The sequence below is a fragment of the Dreissena polymorpha genome, chromosome 6 (assembly GCF_020536995.1).
Source record: "Dreissena polymorpha isolate Duluth1 chromosome 6, UMN_Dpol_1.0, whole genome shotgun sequence".
Classification (NCBI taxonomy): Eukaryota; Metazoa; Mollusca; class Bivalvia; order Myida; family Dreissenidae; genus Dreissena; species Dreissena polymorpha.
The window spans coordinates 81,727,040-81,751,129 of NC_068360.1; the positions used below are offsets into that span (position 1 = coordinate 81,727,040).

The 24,090-nt window shown below is 34.9% G+C and overlaps 1 protein-coding gene across 1 annotated transcript; it reads left to right on the forward strand.

The window, feature by feature from the left end:
* The first annotated feature begins 69 nt into the window (after positions 1-69).
* Positions 70-23,621, forward strand: LOC127836156 (protein mono-ADP-ribosyltransferase PARP15-like). The gene is made up of 5 exons (XM_052362585.1): positions 70-207; positions 10,126-10,235; positions 10,378-10,526; positions 11,462-11,639; positions 19,875-23,621. Exons 3-5 carry the CDS (start codon positions 10,398-10,400, stop codon positions 20,159-20,161), a joined length of 594 nt encoding a protein of 197 aa, XP_052218545.1. The 5' UTR covers positions 70-207; positions 10,126-10,235; positions 10,378-10,397; the 3' UTR covers positions 20,162-23,621.
* The last annotated feature ends 469 nt before the right edge of the window (positions 23,622-24,090 follow it).

Below are 24,090 nucleotides of genomic sequence, written 5' to 3' on the forward strand. Positions count from 1 at the left end.
TATTTATAATGCAAAACCGTATTGTGTTTCTAGAATAATAAAGGACGCAATACAAATTGAAAAAGCGATGATCTTAAAAGATGTTGTCCAGTGGTATTACATAGTAGTCACTCATGAAGGCGATGAAGAACTAAAAAATTATGAAGTCAATCTTAACTTCCAAATTGAAAAAGCGTTCAAAAATCAAGACAACACATTCAGTTATTGGTAAGAATTTTTTTGTCATTATAGACATCGTTGTAAAGTAAAGCTGTGTGTATGTGTGCGTGGGGGGGGGTGCTTACTGGAATCAACATAGGCATCTCTATGTCCGTCTGACTTTCCGTAGATTAATATTTATCCACAGGCGCTCTACTACACTTTTGAACATACTGGCATTTTTAGCTCCACTTTTTGAAGAAAAATGAGAGCAATACTACTCGCCCCGGCGTCGCCGTCGGCGTTGGTGAAAGTTTTTTAGCTCGACTATTATATATGAAATATATATATAGTGGAGCTATCCTACTCACCCCGGCGTCTGCGTTAGCGTTAGCGCGCAAATGTTAAAGTTTTTGTACTACCCCAAATATTTTCTTTGTCCCTTGACATATTGCTTTCATATTTTGCATACTTGTTTACCGACATGACTCCAACCTATTAACAAGAGCAGACAACTCTATCAAGCATTTTGTCATTATTATGGGCCCTTTTCAAATTAGAATATGCAGCAAATGTTAAAGTTTTCGTACTACCCCATTTATTTTCATTGTCCCTTGACATATTGCTTTTATTTTTTGCATACTTGTTTACCAACATCACCCCAACCTATACACAAGAGCAGAAAACTCATTTTGTCATAATTATTTCCCCTTTTATACTTAGAATATGCATATTATTGATAAATCTATGTTAAAGTTTGGGTTATACCCCAAATATTTCCTATATCCTTTGACATATTGCTTTTATATGTTGCATACTTGTTGACCAACATGACCCCAACCTATAAACAAGAGCAGACCACTATTTCAAGCATTTTTACATAATTATGGCCCCTTTTACACTAATTTAATTGAATGTTTTGCTTAAATTTCCATAACTTCTTTATTTATGATCACATTTTATTATTACTTTGACAAAACAACACTTACCTGAATACCACAATGGATTTTACCCAAACAATACCCCTCGCCCCTACCAGAATCCCTCCCCCCAACCTCACCCCCCATGATTATTTTTTTAAACATCATCTAATAAATTACCCCACCCCACATTTTACCCCCCTCTCACCCCACCCCCCCCTACCCCCCACCCCCCGAATTTTTTTTTAAACATCATCTTATAAATAACAACACCCCACATTATACCCCGTCTCACCCCAAACACCCCCTACCCCCCTATCCCCCACCCCTCCAATTTTTTTTAAACATCTAATAAATAACCACACCCCACATTATACCCCTCCCTCACCCCCCTACCCCCCACCCCCCAATTTTTTTTAAGCATCATCTAATAAATTACAACACCCCACATCTTATACCCTCCTCTCACCCCCCCCTACCCCGCCAAAAAAAATGTTTTTCCTTTTTTTATTTTTGAAAGATCGTCTAATAAATTATTGAATATGAACAATTTCACCATGATGGCTTACGTTATACTGTCAAGCACTTGAATAATCGAGCGCGCTGTCCTCTGACAGCTCTTGTTATTATATCAAATAACTTTAACACTATCAAAGATAATTAACTCAAACTTGGATAACTTCTTTATGGCAACAAGACAATTGTGTAGGTAAAGGTGCATAACTCTGTCAGCATTATTTTTAGAGTTATGCCCCTTTCCATACTAAAAAAATTGAAAATTTGGTTAAGTTTTGTGTTTAGGTTCACTGTATTCATAAAGTTTCAAAGCTATTGCTTTCATGCTTGCAACACTTACTAACTATCATAAGGGGACTGTGCAGGAAAAGTTATGCAACTCTGACTGGCATTTTGACAGAATTATGGCCCCTTTTATACTTAGAAAATTAAAAATTTGATAAAGTTTTGTTTTTTGGTCCATTTGACTCCTAAAATATCATAGCTATTGCTTTCAGACTTGGAACACTCGCTAACTATCATTAGGGGACTGTACAGGACAAGTTGCATAACTCTGGTTGGCATTTTGACGGAATTATGGCCCTTTTTACCTTAGACACTTTGACTATTTTGTTAAATTTTGTGTTTAGATGCATCTAACTTCTAAAGTATCAAGGCTATTGCTTTCAAACTTCAAATTCTTTCTTACTATCATGAGGGTACTGTACCTGGCAAGTTAAATTTTACCTTGACCTTTGAATGACCTTGAATCTCAAGTTAAAATAAATAAATTTTGCTTTAATTGCCATAACTTCTTTATTTAGGATCAAATTTGATTCATACTATGACAGAATAACGCCCCCCCGTCCCAAAACAAAAATAATTGTGTTTCCCCTTTTTTGTTACGCCCCCGGTAGCAGTTGAACTGCCCGTCAGTCTGTGCGTCCGTCCGAAAACTTCAACATTGGCCATAACTTAAGCAATATTGAAGATAGCAACTTGATTTTTGGCATGGATGTGTATCTCATGGAGCTGCACATTTTGAGTGGTCGAAGGTCAAGGTCGTCCTTCAAGGTCAAAGTTCAAATATATAGCGTGTGTCCGTCCGTCCGAAAACTTTAACATTGGTTATAACTTTTGCAGAATTGAAGATAGCCACTCGATATTTGGCATGCATGCGTATTTAATGGAGCTGCACATTTTGAGTGGTGAGTGTTCAAGGTCATCCTTCAAGGTTAAAGGTCATATTTTGCAAAATCGAAGATAGCTACTCGATATTTAGCATGCATGCGTATCTCATGGAGCTGCATATTTTGAGTAGTGAAAGGTCAAGGTCATCCTTCAAGGTCAAAAGTCAAATATATGGCTTCAATGCGGCGCAGTAGGGGGCATTTTGTTTCACGAACACAGCTCTTAGGACACTTTCAACACTTACCTGACATACCACAATGGACTCCACCCAAACCATCCCCCAGGGCCCACCCCAGAATCCACCCTCCCCGAAATTTGTTTTCTTCTTTTTTTTCTTCATATTTTTGAAATATCATCTAATAAATGACCACACACCCACATTATTCCCCCCTCACCAGCCCCACTCACACAAATATTTTCTTTAAACATGGTAAAAGACAAAAAATATTTTTATTATTTTATTTGAAAGACCGCCCAACCATCCCACCCAAGCTATCAAAATTGAAATATAATCTTATTAGTTTGTTTTATGTCTTTACAAATGTTCAATAGATTGTTGAAAATATACCTGAACTCAGAATCGTCTATAATGTACCTCTTCTTTAAAACATAAGGGATCAATATGTTTAATTATGGTCCTCTTCCAGTTAGAATATGATTATATTACCGTGACCTTATTGAATATGAACAATTTCCCCATTATAAGTTCACCTGTCACGAAGTGACATGGTGAGCTTATGTGACCGTGTGATGTCCGGCGTCCGTATGTGCGTGCGTGCGTGTGTGCGTGTGTGCGTGCGTGCGTCCGTCAACAATTTGTTTGTGTAGACAGTAGAGGTCACAGTTTTCATCCAATCTTTATGAAATTTAGTCAGAATGTTTTTATTGATGAAATCTGGGTTGGGATTGTATTTGGGTTATCTGGGGTCAAAAACTAGGTCACTAGATCAAAAACTAGGTCACATAATAGGTCAAATAATAGAAAAACCTTGTGTAGACAATAGAGGTCGCAGTTTTCATCCAATCTTTATGAAATTAAATCAGAATGTTTATCTTGATAAAATCTGGGTTTGGATTGTATTTGCGTCCTCTGGGGTCAAAAACTAGGTCACTAGGTCAAATAATTGAAAAGTCATCAACAATTTGTTTGTGTAGACAGTAGAGGTCACAGTTTTTATCCAAGTTAATGAAATTTGGTCAGAATATTTATCTTGATAAATTTTGGGTTGGGATTTGTATTTGGGTCATCTGGGGTCAAAAATACGGTCACTAGGTCAAAAAATCGGTCAAATAAAAAAACAACTTGTGTAGACAAATGAGGTCGCAGTATTCATCCAATCTTTATGAAATTTGGTCAGAATGTTTATCTTGATGAAATCTGGCTTGGGAATTTATTTGGGTCATCTTGGGTCAAAAACTAGGTCACTAGGTCAAATAATAGAATAACCTTGTAAAGACAATAGAGGTCACAGTTTTCATCCAATCTTCATGAAATTTGGTCAGAATGTTTGTCTTGATGACATCTTGGTTGGGATTGTATTTGGTTAGTCAGGTGAGCGATTCAGGGCCATCATGGCCCTCTTGTACTGTCAAGCACTCGAAAAGTCGAGCGCGCTCTCTTCTGACAGCTCGTGTTACATATAGTAGGAAGTTACGCGTGCAATTTCTTTAAATCCAACTTTAGATATTACAACGGTAAGTGTCATTTTCAGCTTTGGCCTTCTGTGACTTATTGTTTATTAATAAAAAATATACACTTAATAATTTTGGTCATTATTACTTTACATATGGGATATATTACATCGTAGGCATCTAGAAAATTGTGTTACATTTTGTCACAGGGCTGCACACGGGTCACGGCCTGGGAGGTAACAAGATTATGTTGACTTACATTAGCACATGAACTTAAAAATTAGTTTCCTGAGAAACCACTCTGAACAGAGGTTTGCTAATTAAAATCTTACATCGTATTGCGGTCCTCTGTTCATTTTATTTCAAATCATACCCACAGTGTCGAACATGGCCACACCCCAGGGATAGTGTGATTTATATAGACTTATAATTGTTATATGATCACCATTGTTGTTTTTGTTACATATTCGGCGTTATTCAGCGAAATACCAACGTCCCCACCCCACCAATAATAAATCACACACATTCTGGTGTACCACGTGAAATACCAATTAATAACCGTCTTCACTTTTTAGCTCGACTATTATATATAAAATATATATAGTGGAGCTATCCTACTCACCCCGGCGTCTGCGTTAGCGCGCAAATGTTAAAGTTTTCGTACTACCCCAAATTTATTCTTTATCCCTTGACATATTGCTTTCATATTTTGCATACTTGTTTACCAACATGACCCCAACCTATAAACAAGAGCAGACAACTCTATCAAGCATTTTGTCATAATGATGGCCCCTTTTCAAATTAGAATATGCAGCAAATGTTAAAGTTTTCGTACTAATCCATTTATTTTCATTGTCCCTTGACATATTGCTTTTATTTTTTGCATACATGTTTACCAACATCACCCCAACCTATAAACAAGAGCAGACAACTCTATCAAGCATTTTGTCATAATTATTTCCCCTTTTATACTTAGAATATGCATATTATTGATAAATCTATGTTAAAGTTTGCGTACTACCCCAAATATTTCCTATATCCTTTGAGATATTGCTTTTATATGTTGCATACTTGTTTACCAACATGACCCCAACCTATAAACAAGAGCAGACTACTGTATCAAGCATTTTGAAATAATTATGGCCCCTTTTACACTTAGATAATTGAACATTTTGCTTAAATTGCCATAACTTCTTTATTTTTTATTCTTTATTCTTTATTCCAACCTCCCCCCCCCCAAATTTTTTTTTTATATTTTTTTAAACATCATCTAATAAATTACCACACTCCACATTATACCCCCCTCTCAACCCCAACCCCCCTACCCCCCCCTATTTTTTTTAAACATCATCTAATAAATTACCACACCCCACATTATACCCCCCTCTCGATCCCCTACCCCCTCCATTTTTTTTTCATTTTTTTTATTTTTGAAAGATCGTCTAATAAATGACCACACCCCACATTATACCCCCTCTCAACCCCCCCCCCCAAAAAAAAAATAATTGTTTTTTTCCTTTTTTTATTTTTGAAAGATCGTCTAATAAATTATTGAATATGAACAATTTCCCCATGATGGCTTACGTTATACTGTCAAGCACTCGAATAGTCGAGCGCGCTGTCCTCTGACAGCTCTTGTTTCTTATTGCAATTTATCAATGCTTTTAAACAACGATCTATCGAAAAATTGTTCAAAGTTAACATTTAGACAACTCATACGGCAGATCTAGGGGTGACATTTACATGCGACCAGCTGCCTATATAACGGCCTGAAGGCCTTATACCTCAAGGACCGTTGTACATCTTATTTCGTCTAATGCTCCGACTGCTATGGCAGTACTTATGATTCGAAAATAGAGATCATTCCGTTCATTCAGTACTAAAATGATGTATTTTCTTAATTATCTTAATAATCATATGACTGAAACATTTAGAATATATGCTGGTAATTGAAAACCAGTTAAACAGCACTTTAAATGCATGCATCCACGTTTATTATACACAAGATTTGTATACTGCTAAGACTGATAGTCACAGGGGTGTGCAAAAAGCAACATATTAAATGTTATGGGTGCACTGCATTGTGCCACTTATTTTGTGAACATGTATTGTATATGCATGTTACATAAATTAAGTAAATGAACTTCTGAATATTATAAAACGACGTGATACCCTGCTCTACAGGTATCAGATAATTCAATTTGTGAACTATTAGATTTTAATTAATTTACAATTCGAAGCATTTTAAAGTTTTAAAACAATCAATATGTAAAACTGTGTTTTACCACAGCAAGCAATTAACATTTTCCGACGTTTACGCGATTTTTACCATACCGAATGGACTGACTCCTCCTACAAAATCCTGACGAAAAAGACACACTGGATACAGTCATGCCGGAGCGATGTTAATGTAGTTATTCAGGATTCAAGGTTTGGGCCTCCATTTAAATTTCCGCTGTATATCTCATACAACCTTTTAAAGATTGCCATGAAACTTAGTCAGAATGTTACTGATTATTGAGACGATGTGTTTTTGCATGAGTAAGTCGGTTCCAGGTAAAGGTCATGGTTAAAGTTCACCCTTTTGAGCATCTATTTTTTGTCCTGCCTTTCGATTTATTTAAACCCTCAATGTTTTGCATAGACCGATCCGAGGCGGCAACTCATGCTTTAATAATTCAAGTATATTTTAAGATATGTGAATGCTGTGCTTAACGTTTTGCTGTATATTTGATGGTTATTTGCCACCTTCCACAGCATCATGTCAATAAGTTTACGCTTTTAGTTTATTTGTAAACTTTCACAACGATGTTATAGAGAAATATACTGAAATCACCATGGGTGTCTCTTCTCCTACACTCTTTACCGTACAACATGCACATCTGTAAAAACTTTTCATTAGTATATAAAGTTCTGCATATCCATATTTATCATTCTTTGTTTAAAACCCAGAACGTTAAATTTAACTTTTTGTTTTTTAACTTAGAGATGTTATAAAAATCATTATACACATATGGAAATTTGTTGGCGTTGGGTTTTCTTCATTTTTATTGTTATAAAGTTTAGTGCATAGTATCCGACTGTTGATTGTGTTTTGGGTGGACATGTCATATACAAGAGCATGGGTATCTTCACGTTCAAAGTCTTCGTTTGACATCGAATGTCCAAATACAGCACACATTGTCAAACCCTGCCCATGTGTTATATTGCATATTTTAAATAAATTCAGACAGCTAAGCAAACTACATAAAACATGTTTTCTATCTTGTGTAGAATTTCTTTCAGTGGGGCGTATAAGAGAGACACTTTTACCTCTTCAACTGCATCACATTAACTTAAAATTATTAATATATTATATTATGTTGTTCCTTGATGTGTAGATGATTGCTGGGAACAATTGCTTTTTCATACTTCCAAATTAATGAAAACTACCACTCAGTGGTTGTTTTGCTACCATTCAAAGAACATGTATTTTACTAGAATTAGTGATTGGATCATCATTTTCAAAAATGTGAGGCATGTTTAGCCTTTAGATAAACTGAGAGCAACATGTTCATGGTAAGATTGAGCAATTGCAATTATCTTCGTATTTGTCAACATTTAGCCTGTTAAATCTTTAGAGGCCAATAATTCACCGGCGCACGTTCTTAACACTTATTGAGAGCATGTGTCTAAACAATATCTTGCTTGTCTTCGAATCACTAGAGACCGGAATCCCGTCTTATTAAACATCGTACTAAGACAAATTTAAGATATTGTGTATTTTAATAGAATAATTATCAAAGACTTATCTCTATGATACGTCGCTTTCTTTTTATCAATTTATTTCATTCCAATTTTTCGTTTTTTTATATTTGTAAGAATATAACAAGATATATACATTTCTAGAAAGGAAATTCATTTCTACGTTGAATAAGACCAAGATCGCGAAAATCGCTGCACAATTGATGAAGTTATGGCTGTTCAAAGCGATGCACCCCGTTTTCGGGTGATTTTGAGTTGGATACCTTGTTATATATATATTTGATAGTGACTTTTTTCCATAAAAGTTGATTGTTCGTTTTAATATGATTATTTATCATTGAAAATGATGTTTTCACTAATAATATCATAGCCACACGCTAACCACCTGTGGTTCGAAACTGTTGCATGTGTGGTAAAATATTAGGTCTGAAGATGAAGTTCGAGATAAGTAAATAACAAGATCATGGCTGACTCTCAAACTTACAAACTGCTAGTATTTATAAACATTTTGCAAGAATATTTCCATATATTTATAAAATAATGTGTTTTAATCATCGAAATGTGCCCGCTTTCAAAGTAAATTTAAAGTAAACACTACACATGTGTTTTGTTTTAAAAGGTGGATCTGAATATGACTAGTTAAAATTGACATAAAATTCCTTTTAGTTTCAAACTAACAACACATTAGGGTCCTACTTGAGAAACACCCTTAATGTTATATGATCTGTCAAAAGAACATGACTCTTTGTCAAAACATGTATTCTTAGTGATATCTCAATGATTGTAAAAGGGATTCCGACGGCGTTTGAAAAACATGCCCTCCAGAATCAGTTTTCTTTAAATGGAAATAGGAAAATAACATGAACACGCATCAAGTCATGTGCTAGTCCGGATCATCAATAATATTTGGTCAAAATATTAAATCGATTTAGTTTGGTAACGGCCCAACATTTTATTTAAAAAATAGCCTCGAGTATGCTGGTCTAGGTGTCCATTATGGCTCACTTTAAGACTTTACAAAGCTTGTCAGCATTATAGATGAATTCGTTATTTTCCGTTATAGTTATATATGTATAGTCAGAGCATGTGTATGCCCCCGGTAGGCATTTGAACTGTCTGTCAGTCTGTCTGTCCGTCCGAAAACTTTAACATTGCCCATATCTTTTGCAATATTGAAGTTAGCACCTTATATTTGGCATTCATGTGTTTCTCATGGGGCTGCACATTTTGAGTGGTGAAAGGTCAAGGTCATCCTTCAAGTTCAACTGTCAAATATATGGCTTCAAAGCGGCGCAATAGGTGGCATTGTGTTTCTGACAAACACATCTCTTGTTTCGAATTATATTGTTAGCTGATAAAAATCTAGGTAACGATCTAAAAAATGAAGTAAAATTGTACGAATATCTGGACGTCATATGTTTCCAAATCAAATAAAACTTGACCAAATATTCGAATTATATCGCGAAAGGACGTTTTTATAACTGCAGGCTAATTGCTATATCAAAATTTTTAAACAAATGCATCTTGGTATTTTTCCAACTTTTGAAAAGTATTTGAGCTAACAGATACTTAACAAGTTTGTTTAAATGAGCATTTTAACATTTGCAATGGTTATAAGTGTTCAGTAATTTTTCGTTATCTGTTAAGTTATGGCTATCTTTTAACACTCAAAATTGAGTTTTAGAATTATGTCGTTAATTACTCGCTAAAATCTATAATAGTTATCAAAAAATTAAAACGATACTTACGAAGATATAGACGTGTGCACCTTGGTAATTTGGCTCGGATTTGTCCAAATAAATTGAGTATCGTACACAACCTCCGCGCATAGATTTGACGGGAACTAGCATTGTATGTGAGAGCAATGAACGACAACTCTGCGTGGAGATTGATCGTTACAACCGATGAAATGTAGGGGCATCCGTGTCCATCAAACACAGGTTGTTGTTTTTTAAATAAAAGTTTGTATACAACATGGCAATTAAGTTCATCATATACATTTCAGGGAAGACAGTATTGAAGTAGTCGTCGATTTTAATGAGTTGCAAGAATATGAAAAGGACGAAACGGATGACTACAAGAAAACGAAGATTGTTCGAAAAGATTTGATTAAAGGTAAACTTTAAATACACAAACACGTAGTTTTTTATCTTTGTCAGATAAACATATGATCTTCTATATGATTTATTGTGTTACTATTTTTCAAGACTTCAGTCGAAATGTTTGTTCATGTTTTACATACGTAATATGTTTTCAGTCACATACGAATTAGACAAAATGCCACAAGATTGGAAGGATATGAAAGGGAATCTTTTAGTGCACTGCCTGCTTAGTACGGACCCTAAATACACAACCATAGCCACTACCTTCACAGCGTCGGCCGGCTTAAATTTTACTATTCAAAAGGTTTTTTTATTTTAAATCAACATTTTGTGTTCATTAAGCACACGAAATGTATCGTTCACTTTTTACGAAACACAATTTATGACTAGCGTGAACTACAAATTATTCCGCTTGAATTTTTCAAAACTTAAATGGTAAACCTCCTTGGGTATACGTGTGTATGTAGACTGAGTAAATGTTATTAATGTTATTAATGTTACTGTATAGGGAATGTGTGTCAGTTATCGCAACAGCAGGCTGTTTTTATCTTCTATATACACTTGGTATAGGTATTGGTTTTAACCCTCTCCATCCGTCCGACATAACACTTGGTTTCCATTAATTATTTTGCAATCAATTCATTACCGAACGTTCATATCTCACATGTGTATAGGTTTTTATCAAGACCAAAGCCATATTAAATTTTGATTCAATATATTGAAAGTCGGAATCACAGGGGTCGCTTATGATTTAATTGTTTTCCGCTCAATATTTCGTTACGTTACACATGTTATATGTAGTGTTATACTTGTCACTCCCATCAAAATAATATTGATATAGCCCTTATTGAATCCCTCCTCTTGTCTTCTCCATCATCTTCTTCAAAATTGAAGGACCAGTGGTCGTTTCTGTGATCAATTCTTAGATGAAGCTGAAAGATCATTTTATTGTAAATTACCTTTTCCCTAAACCACAAGGTTAATCTAATATACTAAAAGGCTTATTTTAAACTTCCATACAACCATAAATAGCGCAAAGCCCTCAATTCGTCTGAAAAAACTTTTGAGCAAGCACTTATGTTTTTTTTTCTGGCCCTATTGTATTCAGTAAAACGAACTTGTGTTTATATGGGAAGATGACGGCCATTATTTACCGTATTTGACTTGTGTTCATATTTTAAATACCGGTATATTTAGAAAAAAATCAAAATAATACCTTAATTTTAAATTTCTGCACAGATCGAAGTGGTACAGAACAAGTCTTTATGGCAACAGTACGCTGCAAAGAAGAAGCAACTTGAAGAACAGAATCCCCAGGGAACAACAAACGAACGTTTTCTCTGGTTTGGTACCTCTGCCGACACGGTGGATAGCGTCAATGCGCATGGCTTCAATCGCAGCTACTGTGGAAAGAATGGTATGGAATGGTGCACAACTTAGTAGTATATATTTTTGCATGAGTTGATTTATAATAATGAAAAATATTTGACATTTTCCATTTTAGTAGCAGTGATCTCAGAATTTGTTGTTGTAAAATCATTTCACTTTTTTTGGAAACTTTCACAAAACATAAAGGAAGTTTAAGTTTGGTGTTCTGCATAATTGATATCATGTCCAGTTAGACCCATCCTACAGTATGTGCTTTTTCATCCCTAAAATTTAAATTTTTATTTGTAACAATGACCTTTATTTTTTAAAATATTTGTTTAAATATGATCCAATATACAAATTACACTTGAGCTTTGAAGTAAGTTGATTCTTATGGATTTTTATGTCCCCCACCACTATAGTGGGGGACATATTGTTTTTGCCCTGTCTGTTGGTTTGCTGCTTTGTTTGTGTGGTTGGGTCAAACTTAAACATTTGCCATAACTTTTGCAATATTGAAGATAGCAACTTGATATTTGGCATGCATGTGTATCTCATGGAGCTTCACATTTTGAGTGGTGAAAGGTCAAGGTCATCCTTCAAGGTCAAAGGTCAAATATATAACTTCAAAGCGGCGCAGAAGTGGACATAGTGTTTCTGACAAAAACATATCTTGTTTTTTTAATTTTATTCAGTAATTTATATGCGTTTAAAACTTAGCTGAGCCCATAGTGGCCATATTGAGCGTTTTTCATCTCCAAATTTTTATTTCGTCTATGCTCAATCATTCGGACGTGCATCTCTCCTTAATTTTCAGCGGATTTACCTAACATTCGCAGTAGCACATATATTTAAAGAGATTCGAAAAAACTGGTATTTGCAAAGTAACATTGCAAAGTTACCATCTTTAAAGACTACCCAAAAGGTCAACACTGGCACTGTATCACAGTGTTTATAGTTTTAAAAGACGTGCATAGCAAAATTTCGTTTAAATTATTATACGAGAACATGAAACCTCATATATTTTGTTAGCCAGAGTTTCAAAAAAGTTTAATAAGGTATGGTGGGCTTTAGTTGCTGGTCTAATAACATGGTCACACTTATAACATTAGTGTGCAATGACCAATCTTGATGTTACTTTGGATATGGATAGTTTGATAGAAAACTGGTTTAAGAATGTATATAGAGAGACACAACTCGAGGTTACGTTTTCATAAAATAGAAAAACGATTTCCTAAAGATAAGATTTATTTTGATTTTGATAAAACAAATTATTTGGGCGACTGCATTTGATCCGAAATCACCCATTGCACTTCTTAAAATCCTCACAATTCTATGCGGCATGTCACTCGCGACAGTTTTGTCCTCACCATGGCATAGGTCAAAGTCCCTCATGCAGTCATCAAATTGCTTAATATGAGCATAATGGAGCGTAATATTGACGTTTATAATCTGTGGTCAGTTACTCTTTTTAAAATACTGTTTAATCTCCTTATTGTTACAATATATAGGGACATTAATAAGTCATATAAACGGACATTGGTAAATTGCGGGCTTAGCGTAAAACGGTCGTCACATACAGTTTTTACAAAAATGACTTCATTGCATAGTTAAAGACTTTTTTAGGTATTTATAACACCAATACATATAACCAATAAAAACGTAAAGCTACATCCTTCATAAACGCCCAAAAGCCATCGTTCTCTAAATGGGCGTTTCCCAAAATGATACATGATCTGTGCAAAACGGTCTGAAACGCAGTTGCGACTATTTTGAACTGAACATTAATTTAAACACCGCAGTCTGAGTAAGTAAAATGAAATGAATGGGATCACACATGACATCATTGATGTCATACTTTGTCATTCAACATTTTGTTGGAGAATATTTGTACATATTATAGCATCAACCAATTGTATGCAATGTTAGAAAGCGATTATAATTATACAATTATACCTTATATGGAATACTTGTCTGATGTTTCTAAAAACCAAATATACCAAAGGCGTGTTTATTATATTTCCATGATCAGGTTACTTTTCATTCAATGCGTAATTTAATTATATTAATTTTGGAGTCATCGCAGATTTTAACATGTTTTATTGTCAACATAAATACGACCTTTTAATTATACGTTAAATAAAGGAACTTGTATTTTAATTTGCGAATGAAGTTTACATCACTGTTTGATTTGTATATTCATTGACTAGTTTGAGCCTATATAATTCTTTACCATTCAGAATAATGCACTAGTAAGTGTGTATGAATCACATTAATTCAATCACATCACCATTTAACTGTTTCTATGAAATTATATATTATATTAAATTCTAAATTAAAACAATGATTGGAAGCATTGTGTTAGGTCATTCTTCACGTTTCATTGCTCTGACCAGCCATTCTGTAGTTCAAGCCTAATTTTTATTAGAAATTTTATATAAACGTTTTTTTTTTGTGCAACAACTCAATATGCCTTTACTTACTTAAGATATTGAATACAAATTCACATGTGTTAAAGGTATTCACACACAAAAACCTTGCTACAAAGTAAAATTTAATTTGCATTCCTTATGTTGATGTAAACATGCCTTAATATGGTTTGGTATGGAGGTTGTTCTACACGTTTTTAAAGACAAAACTTTGCCATAATTATAAAAGAATTTGTACAATTTTCATACCTAATTGTTCGGTAATGTTACATACAAGTAGCATGCGTATTCATTATTTCGCTATAAAGTATTTCGCAAATCGATTTTCCATTATACACCGCTCATTAAAATCTCACATGTGTAATCCGACAAAAAATAACTCGAATTTCTCTAAATAATCAGCTTACAATGCGCTTGCCATTTTTGACAACTTTTTCTCACCCCATTCGATTAAGAATTGCAGTGAAGCTTTTATGCTAAAAATGCAGCCTAATTACACAAAGCCCATGTGGAGGTTCACACAATAATACGTTACGGGTCAATGCTACATATGCGAGCAATATTGTTAAAATTTGGCCTATCTAACACAAATATTTATAGAAAATGTCAAAGACTAATACAGTAACATTTTAATGTAAATATATACATTCCTTGCACAAGTTTAAACAAATATAACATATCTAAATGTTCTATGTGCAATGATTTTTATATTTAGTAACTAATGGGATTTGTAAACGTCACTTGGACAGTGGAATTCGGCCTACAAAATTAAGTAATATGCAATAACAAAGAAATCGCCACTAATTTCCGTCTATTGTTTTTTAAACTTACCTGTGCACATGGTGCTCATGGTAAGCTTTTGTGATCGCCTTTTGTCCGTCGTCTGGCGTGCGTCGTCAAAATTAACCGTGTGAACGCACTAGAGGCCACATTTTTTCCGATCTTCATTAAACTTGGTCAGATAATTTTTCCCAATGGACGAGTTTGAAAACGGTTCAGGTTGGTTCAAAAACAGGGCCGCCAGGGAGAGGGTCATTTTTCCTTATATGACTGTAGTAAAAAAAATTTAAGACTCTTGAAGTCATATTTATTGTCAAATCATCATGCAATGTGGTAAGCACATTTGTTCTAATGATATCTTGGATGTGTTCGAAAATGGATGCGGTATATTGACAAATATGACCGCCCGGAGGCGGAGCACTTTTTATGCTCCCCATATATATATTTATATATGGGGAGCTTATTATATAGTTGCAAGTTTGGGGTTTCTTACTTTCTTCCGTCTAACTTTTGTTACCGTTTCTCATAGCGCCTTCAATATTTTACCGACCTCTTACATATTTGGCATATAGTTACCTTGCATGGACCTGTACCTTTTATGATGTTTGAGGTCACTGGGGTCAAGGTCAAGGCCAATGAGGCTAATAATAGATTTTTCCGTCACAATTTTGTTACAGTTTCTCATAGAACCTTCAATATTTTTCCGATCTCTTACATATTTGGCATGTAGGTACCTTCCATGGACCTCTACCTTTGGATGAGGTTTGAGGTCACTTGGGTCAAGGTCAAGGTCACCGAGGCTAATAATAGATTTTTCTGTCACAATTTTGTTACAGTTTCTCATAGCGCCTTCCATATTTTACCGTTCTCTTATATACTTGGCATGTAGGTACCTTGCATGGACCTCTACTTTTTGATGAGGTTTAAGGTGACTGGGGTCAAGGTCACCGAGGCTTAAAATAGATTTTCCGTCACAATTTTGATACAGTTTCTCATACCGCCTTCAATATTTTACCGATCTCTAACATATTTGGCAAGTAGGTACTTTGCATGGACCTCTACCTTTTGATGGGATTTGAGGTCACTGGGGTCAAAGTCAAGGTCACCAAGGCTGTAAAAGGATTTTCTCAAGGTCACACTTTGGTTACTGTTTCTCATAGCGCCTTCAATATTTTATCGATCTCTTATATATTTGGGATGTAGGTACCTTGCATGTACCTTTTTGATGAGGTTTGAGGTCACTGGGGTCAAGGTCACTGATGCTAACAATAGATTTTCTCAAGGTCACACTTTTCCCACACAATTAAACCATATATCGACAAAGCATCAGTGATGAGCATCCATCAGTTTTACTGATATCATTGTCCTCATATGGCTTTAGTAAAACCTTGTTAACAGTCTAAAGGTTACATTTGTAGTCTAACCTTCATGAAACCTGGTCAGAACATTTGGTCTTATGATATATTGGATGAATTCGAAAATGGTTCCAGTCTGTTTAAAAAAAGGCTGCCAAAGGCGCGGCATTTTTCTGTAACGGCTAGAGTAAAACCCTGTTAAATGTCTAGAAGTCACATGTATGGTCCAATCATTATGCAACTTGGTCAGTACATTTTTTGTAATGATAGCTCAGCTGATTTCAAAAATGGATTTTGTCCGTCGATTAATATGGCCGCTAGGGGAATATTTCCTTTAATGGTTGTAAAAAAACCTTGTTAGCACAATAAAAATCATGTTTTAGTCCAATCTTCATGAAACTTGATCAGAAAATGTGTTATAATGATATACTGTACGAGTTCAAAAGTGGTTTCTGTCCGTTTGAAATCATGGCCGCCAGGTGGCGGAGCATGTTTCCTAACATAACTACTTGTTTACTCTCTAGAAGTCACATGTATGCTACAATCTTTATGAAACTTGGTAAGAACTTTTGTTGTTATGATAGCTCGGTTTCGAAAATGGTTTATGTTCCTCGAACAATATCGCCGCAAGGGGGAGGGGCATTTTCCCTACTATAAATATAGTAAAACCTTGTTTACACTCAAGAAGTTATATTTTAAGTAAGTCCTTTATGCATGATACTTGGTCAGAACTTTTGTTGTATTGATATCTAGGTTGAGTTACAAAATGGTTTCCGTCCGTTTTAAAACATGGCCGCCAGGGGGGTGCTTGGGTTTATTTTCTTTATATGGCGTTAGAAAAACCTTGTTAAACTTCTAGTTGCTATTCTGGACAAGTTTTAAAATGGTCTCAGAAACATCTGAAACGTTGCTGAGAGCAGTTCAGTTCCCTGGAGTCTCGGATGAGCAACCGTTGACGTCTGGTCCCAATTATTTAATTGTAAAATTTGCGATCAAGCACTTATTTCGGACAAAATATCTTACCCGGATTTTTAACTTTAAAAAGCTTGTTTAGTGACACGGCTTGCGATTTCCTTTGGGTTCAGACGGTGTTAACCGTTAATAAAGCATAATTCTATTTATTTACTCCAGTAAGGGTTGAGATACTGAGATGAACGCTTTTGTGCAGGTATCTTACCATTTATGTTAAAGTAAGTTATAATCTAATTAACGTAATTATTTTTAAAATTGAAAACAAATTCTTTGCATGGTTATATTTTTCTGTAAATGGATTTTATAAATTTTCAGGTTTTAGTTTACAAATGCCTCTTTCACTACTGCATATAGGACACTCCAAATATAACGTGTTTAATGAAGATACAATCATATCTGTTAAATATCTCCATAAACTGTATAATATAGTGTTTACACTCAAGCCCCATTTAGTATATAAGGTCATTTTATCAAGCGACTGACATAAGATGTACATTGTTTTTAAGAAATCAATTATATGTGTGAATTTTACGTTGAAAGAGAAAAAAGTGTCATATTAGTATTTGTATTTAGAATGAAAGGCGGTGTCAGGCAATTGACAGATCAGCAATTTTTTGAAAGTTTTCAGTTTACAGTCCCAGGTTTAGGTCATCGTTTTAAGAAAAGGCTATGCCAATTTCGGAATTATTGATCCTTAACATCATTTTGATAGCGTGCCACCAACACGTTTAAATGTAAATAGCTCTTACATCAGATACACGCAAGTTTAACTTGAAGTTGAGTCTTTTCACGCAATAATGTGATTGCAAAACTAATGAAATCTTAGAAGAAGTGTTTGCATGCTTAAAGGCGTCAGTAGCGCCACATGAACAGATGAATGTCGCTTTAATACCCCCACTAAACGAAGTTTAGGGGGTATATAGGAGTGAGCTTGTCTGTCTGTCGGTGGGTCTATGTCCGCTCTCTAATTCAAGTAGTTTTCATCCGATATTCACCAAACTTGGCCAAAAGTTGTATTTAGATGATGTCTAGGACAAGTTCGAACATGGGCCTTGCCGGGTAAAAAACTAGGTCACGGGGTCACTTAGTTCGTTTTAACCATTCAGCATGTTGTCCGCTCTCTAATTTAAGTAGTTTTCATCAGAGCTTCACGAAACTTGGTCAGAAGTTGTATCTAGATCATGTCTAGGCCAAGTTCGAACATGGGTCATGGCAGGTCAAAAACCAGGTCACGGGGTCACTTAGTGCATTTTAAACATTGCGCATGGTGTCCGCTCTCTTATTCAGGTAGTTTTCATCCGATCTTCACCAAACTTGGTCAGAAGTTGTATCTAGATGATGTCAAGGTCAAGTTCGAATATGGGTCATGCCGGGTCAAAAACTAGGCACTGGGTCACTTAGTGACTTAGCTTCTTGTTTGTGTAAGTGTCTAAATCGCTGTAAATATAAGTTTCTCATTTCACTACTAATTGAAATGTAATTGTCTGTTATTAAACACAATTCATAATACAATAAATATTATGTCCGTAAGGCGGTCGAAGTTAGCGTACCTCAATACCATGTGCAATGTTATTGTTCCTTTTTCTAGATGAAATTTCTACAAACAATTGCATACTATTCAAAGACATCAATATCGAAACTGCAAAACATTATGAGAAGAAAATTCTTCATCTAATTTTCAGAAACCACCCGTTCGCATACAAAAGAATATCAAACATCTCATGAAGCGGTCGTTTATTTAGCAAATATCTCAGCTTACGTTATTGACCGTTAAATAATGGTATGTTTTAATTACCCACACTGTACCAAACATACATGTATGTACGTGCAAAATAAATGTTATGTATTCATTCTAATTTAGAAACGAACCCGTTGTTGTAGTACTAACAATATTTTAACAGCAAGTTACGACCGTTTTTCCTCTGAGCCCGCATTCATTTAAAATGCGCTTAAAATTGTGGAACGTATGCTTACGTTTCCTTTATAAGCAATTTTTAGCTCGGCGTTTTCGGAGAAAACCCGCGGTATCGTCATTGCAAGCTCGTCGTGTCGTCCGCCGTCCGCGTCGTGCTAAAACCTTAACATTGGCTCTAAAATCAAAGTGCTTCCACCTACAACTTTGAAACTTCGTATGTAGATGCACCATGATGAGTTCTACACGCCACACCCATTTTGGGGTCACTAGGTCAAAGGTCAAGGTCACTGTGACCTCTAAAAAAATATTCTGACAAGTTTTCATTAATTCAAAACTGCACCCGTAGCCGAGCGTGGCATCCGTTATGCGGTGCTCTTGTATTACGGTTGCAATATAGAGTGTTCAAATCAGTTCACTCGCATTCCTGTGTGTAAGTATGCTTGCTCCGTTTTATGTCCCCTTCTTCAAAGAAGAGGGGGTATATTCTTTTTAGCCCGTCTGTCTGTCATTCTGTCCGAAAACGTTCACCTTGGTCATAACTTTTGCAATATTAAAGATAGAAACTTCATATTTGACATTCATGTGTATCTCATGGACCTTCACATTTTGAGTGTTGAAAGGTCAAGGTCATCCTCCAAGGTCAAAGTTCAAATATATGGGTAAAAATCGCTAAAAAGGGGGCATAGTGTTTCTCAAACACATCACTTGTTTCAATATTAAAAAGATGTTAACAAAAGCATCCGAAAGAAAGATGTTTCTCATCAATTCATGAAAGAAATAACGAGCAAAACCCCGACTCTCTATATCATAATATGTAATATCCTGACTTACAGCGGTTGTATTCGGTGACGGAGTCTACTTTGCGGTCAATGCAAGTTATGCAGCATCAGATACATACTCTATACCAGATCCGAACGGTGTTAAACGGATGTACTACTGTGGAGTTCTTACTGGAGAATATGCGATGGGTAAAGCAGGAATGCGTGTAACGCCACCTAAACCATCTGGTGGAAAAAATGCCTTATTCGACTCAGTTACGGATAATTTACAGAATCCTGGGATGTTTATTATATTCAATGATACACAAGCTTACCCGCTTTATATCGTCCATTTTAGATAAGTAAATTTGTGTTAATGTCCATAGACATTTTTAGGTCGTTACATATACACTGGGGGTATATATTGTATTTTTGCTATTTTCGGTACTGTTATTTGCTAGTGTCTGCTAAGTTAAAGTTACCCAATCGCCATTTAACTTACTGTGATCATGTGACTCTAAACCTATGCGTATGCGTATTCGAACACTTTTGATCATTTTTTGTGAAATGTGGTTATAAATGTTCAACGTTAAGTCGAACATATTTTAGAGATTTCTGAAATTTAATGAAAATGTTTATCTAATTAAATAGTTTATACTTTTAATAATATAGATTTCGTTAGGATGGATATTTGATCATAAACGCAATTTTCTCTTTAAGTAGCTTTGATTGCAATATTAATTTTTATTCTGCTGAACTATTATTGCTGTCATGTTTTTTTGAAAAAAAATATTCATTCAATACTTTATTTTAGTGCATGTGTGTTGAGTGTTATACATAGTTTGTTTTTAGCTTACCTGAGCACAACGTGCTCGTGGTGAGCTTTTGTGATCACTTTTTGTCAGTCGTGCGTCGTCAACATTTTTCTTGTTAAAACTTTATAGGCCACATGTATTGTTTTTATTTCGTAAAACTTTGGCTATTGTAAAAAAACTTCTTAACACTCTAGACGTCTTATTTTTATCTAATCTAATCAAAACATGTGTTCTAATGATATCTCAGGTTAGTTCGTAAAAATGGTACCGATCCAAACAAACATGGCTGCCAGAGGATGGGGCGGTTGTCCTTAAATGGCTATATTTAAACACTTTTTAAGTCACATTTTAGTCCAATCTTTGGTACGAACATTTGTTTTAAAGATATCTTGGCCGAGTTTGTAAATGGTTGTGGTCTGCTGAAAAACATGGCCGCCAGGGGGCGGGATAGATTTTTTCATATGGCGTAAGGGGCTTTAGTAGAACCTTGTTGCCACGGTAAATGTTAGCTTATTTGTCCAATCTTCATGAAACGTAGTAGAACCATTTATTCGAAGGATATCTTGGCCTTGTTTGAAAACGGTTGCGGTCATTAAAAAACATGGCCGACATAGAGCAGGGAAGTTTTCTTATATTGCTATAGTAGATATTAAAACCATGTTAACATTGTAGAAATCGCATTTTAGCCCAATCGTTATGAAATTTGGTTCAACATTTTTTGGCAGAGTTTGAAAATGGTTCTGGTCCATTGCAAAACATGGCCGCTAGGAGACTGGGCAGTTTCCCTTATATAGCTATTGCGAAACCTTCTTAACACTATAGAAGTCAAATTAATGGTTCAATCTTAATGACATTTGGTAAGAACATTTGTTTTACTGATATCTTGTCCGATTTATTAAATGGTTCTGGCAGGAAAATAAAATGTAAATGTTTCATAAATCAATTTTAATGTGTTAAACTCAACCTTTTCAGAGTAGTTTAGTCCCTTAAAGTCTCAGTAAAGCGACTTAAGGACCATGATTCTACTGTTATTATTACAATAGATATGCCCTTATAGAGCTTGGATAGAATAAGATTTTATTGTAAAACTGTACAAAATGGTTTATATACTTTACTTTCTAAAATATAATGTTTCTTTAATCGTGCATATGTTTTTTACTCGCCGCCAAATGCGGAGGGATATTGTTTATGCGTTGTATGTCTTTCCGTCTGTCACAAAAATTTTAATTGGCGGGGAAATATCAATTCAACGAATTTGCTTGTTTTATTTACTGATTGAAATAGTAATTATATTGATATTTTTTTACAAATATATATTTCTTAAATTATATTTGTTTACTCTTATTGTGTATTGATCCATTTCTTCTTCGAAGAAGTACCATTATTGCCTAAATAAGAATGCATATATGAATTATTGTAAACAAACTGCCAGTTGTTTTCGTTAATACATCGCTATAGTGGTTGACATAAATCACGCGCACGCAGCAGCCGTTGGTGATTGTTAAAAGTAACAACGTAGAATGATGTTTGCATAATAGAAGAATTGTTATGGGTGAATAAGGCTGGTTGGGGAGCCCTTTGTGATTTTTGTGAGAGACAAAATCCGGACTAACCTTCGACTTACAATTAAGTCTTGTTTAATCCCTATAATTTCATCTCACAAATAAACTTCCAAATGGGCCTCAAAGAGACTTTGGAGTATATTTGCAATTATCATGTTATAATGATTGGTTTTTATGTGTACATTGTATCACTTATAATATGATAAAAATATTTGCTTGTTGAAATGATTTTAAGCATGGATTTATCAGTCATTCATTTTTATTCAATATGTTAATCTGTAACAATGCATTTCCCTTTGACCATAGAGCATTATGTATTTTTCATCTTGGTTCGGAATAAAACAGATAAAACTAATGATTACGTCCTATGGTTACTTCCCAAATCAAAACATCATTAATTATGATTAACAACATAACAGCTTGCTCTATAATCATATCATATCGCAATAATATAAAGAAGTACCCCACTAACACATGATCGATTTTATTTATTTGTTTGCAGATTACTAATTCATAAGTTAATGCGGCAGTGACATTTCGGAAACCCAATTATCATAATATTTTGCAAATGTTGCGGTATAACTTCTACGGTGTCTATAATGGATTTAATGGCACACCTCGCATTTTCGCTTTTGATTATTCAGATGGGGTAATCACGTGATAGTCAAGATGTCGACGTCCATACCGACACAGTTATTTTTCGCCGTTTTATACCCTTTATTACTTTTGTTTATTTTTTTAATGACGCTCACTTTCCAGCCATATCAGTAAAAAGCTGATTAGCGTTTATTTCGTATTTAAATTCGCTTTATATCTCGACTTTACTCACAGATAATTTTCTTAGTGGAGCCCTAATTAGGTCATCCCGCTAAGAAATTTCGCACCGAGTAAAGTCGAGTTATAAAGCGAATATTACTGTGAAATAAAAGCCAGTAACTTCTTCCTAAAATTGCTGGAAAGTTAGCGGAATAAAAACAAATAATACAAGTAATAAAGGATATAAAATAATGTAAAATACCTGCCTCGGCATGGACGTCAACTTGTTTGTCACGTTATTACCCCTTCTGTTATTTATAAGTGATACAGATCGTTCAGTCTGTGCTTCCGATTATTAAGATTTAAAGATGTCAGCTGTATGTAAGGATTTATGTGCATGACTTATTCTGATTTCTATAAATACTGTTGTTATTATCAAAGCATGAGTTTAATAAGTATAACTTCTATATTTTGCAATATGCAAACCATGCACTTGACTGCCTGCACAAAATATGTAGTGATTAATTCGTTTTATGATGCGCCTTGTCTGATTTTATTACATATACTGGATTATGTTTATGTTGTAGCCAGAATAGTTTTTATTTATTTCCGTTTTCTTCGTAAATACACGAGTTAAGTGTTCGCTGGTTTTCGTGTGTAAAATATAAATAAATGTCATCATTTCCAAATGGTGTTATTGTGCTATGCATTCCATATACAGACATGTATTGAAATTATAATGGATGTCGAGCGTCTTACTTAAGTCTGCTGTATAATATAATATGTCTCACAATGATGACTTTTTAAATATATGTATAGAACTGATAAGCACGACGAGACTGGGTTGTCGTCTGTAAGAATCGGTTATCAGACATTAACGATAGGAATCACGTTGAATTATTCAAACGAACTTCACTTATTGAGAGACATTTCATACGTCTTAAGAGTTCACAAAGCAACTCAGATATCACAAGTATATTATTGTGAACGAGATCATTTTAACTGTAAACACGAATGATAACCGTCGTCATCGCCTTCATTTATGTCAATTGTAAGGTTTGTTTTCTTCAAGCAAATTTTTAGCCAGGCTGTTTTCGGAGAAAACCCGAGGTATTGTCATAGCCTGCTCGTCGTCTGCCGTCCGACGTCCGCCGTCCG

What these genes read in the sequence shown, in the direction of transcription:
- LOC127836156 (XM_052362585.1), top strand. Translation starts at nt 10,398, where the DNA reads ATGCCACAAGATTGGAAGGATATGAAAGGGAATCTTTTAGTGCACTGC. An exon ending in TAAATTTTACTATTCAAAAG is followed by an intron (nt 10,527 to 11,461) that starts GTTTTTTTATTT and finishes ATTTCTGCACAG; the next exon opens with ATCGAAGTGGTACAGAACAA. An exon ending in CAGCTACTGTGGAAAGAATG is followed by an intron (nt 11,640 to 19,874) that starts GTATGGAATGGT and finishes CCTGACTTACAG; the next exon opens with CGGTTGTATTCGGTGACGGA.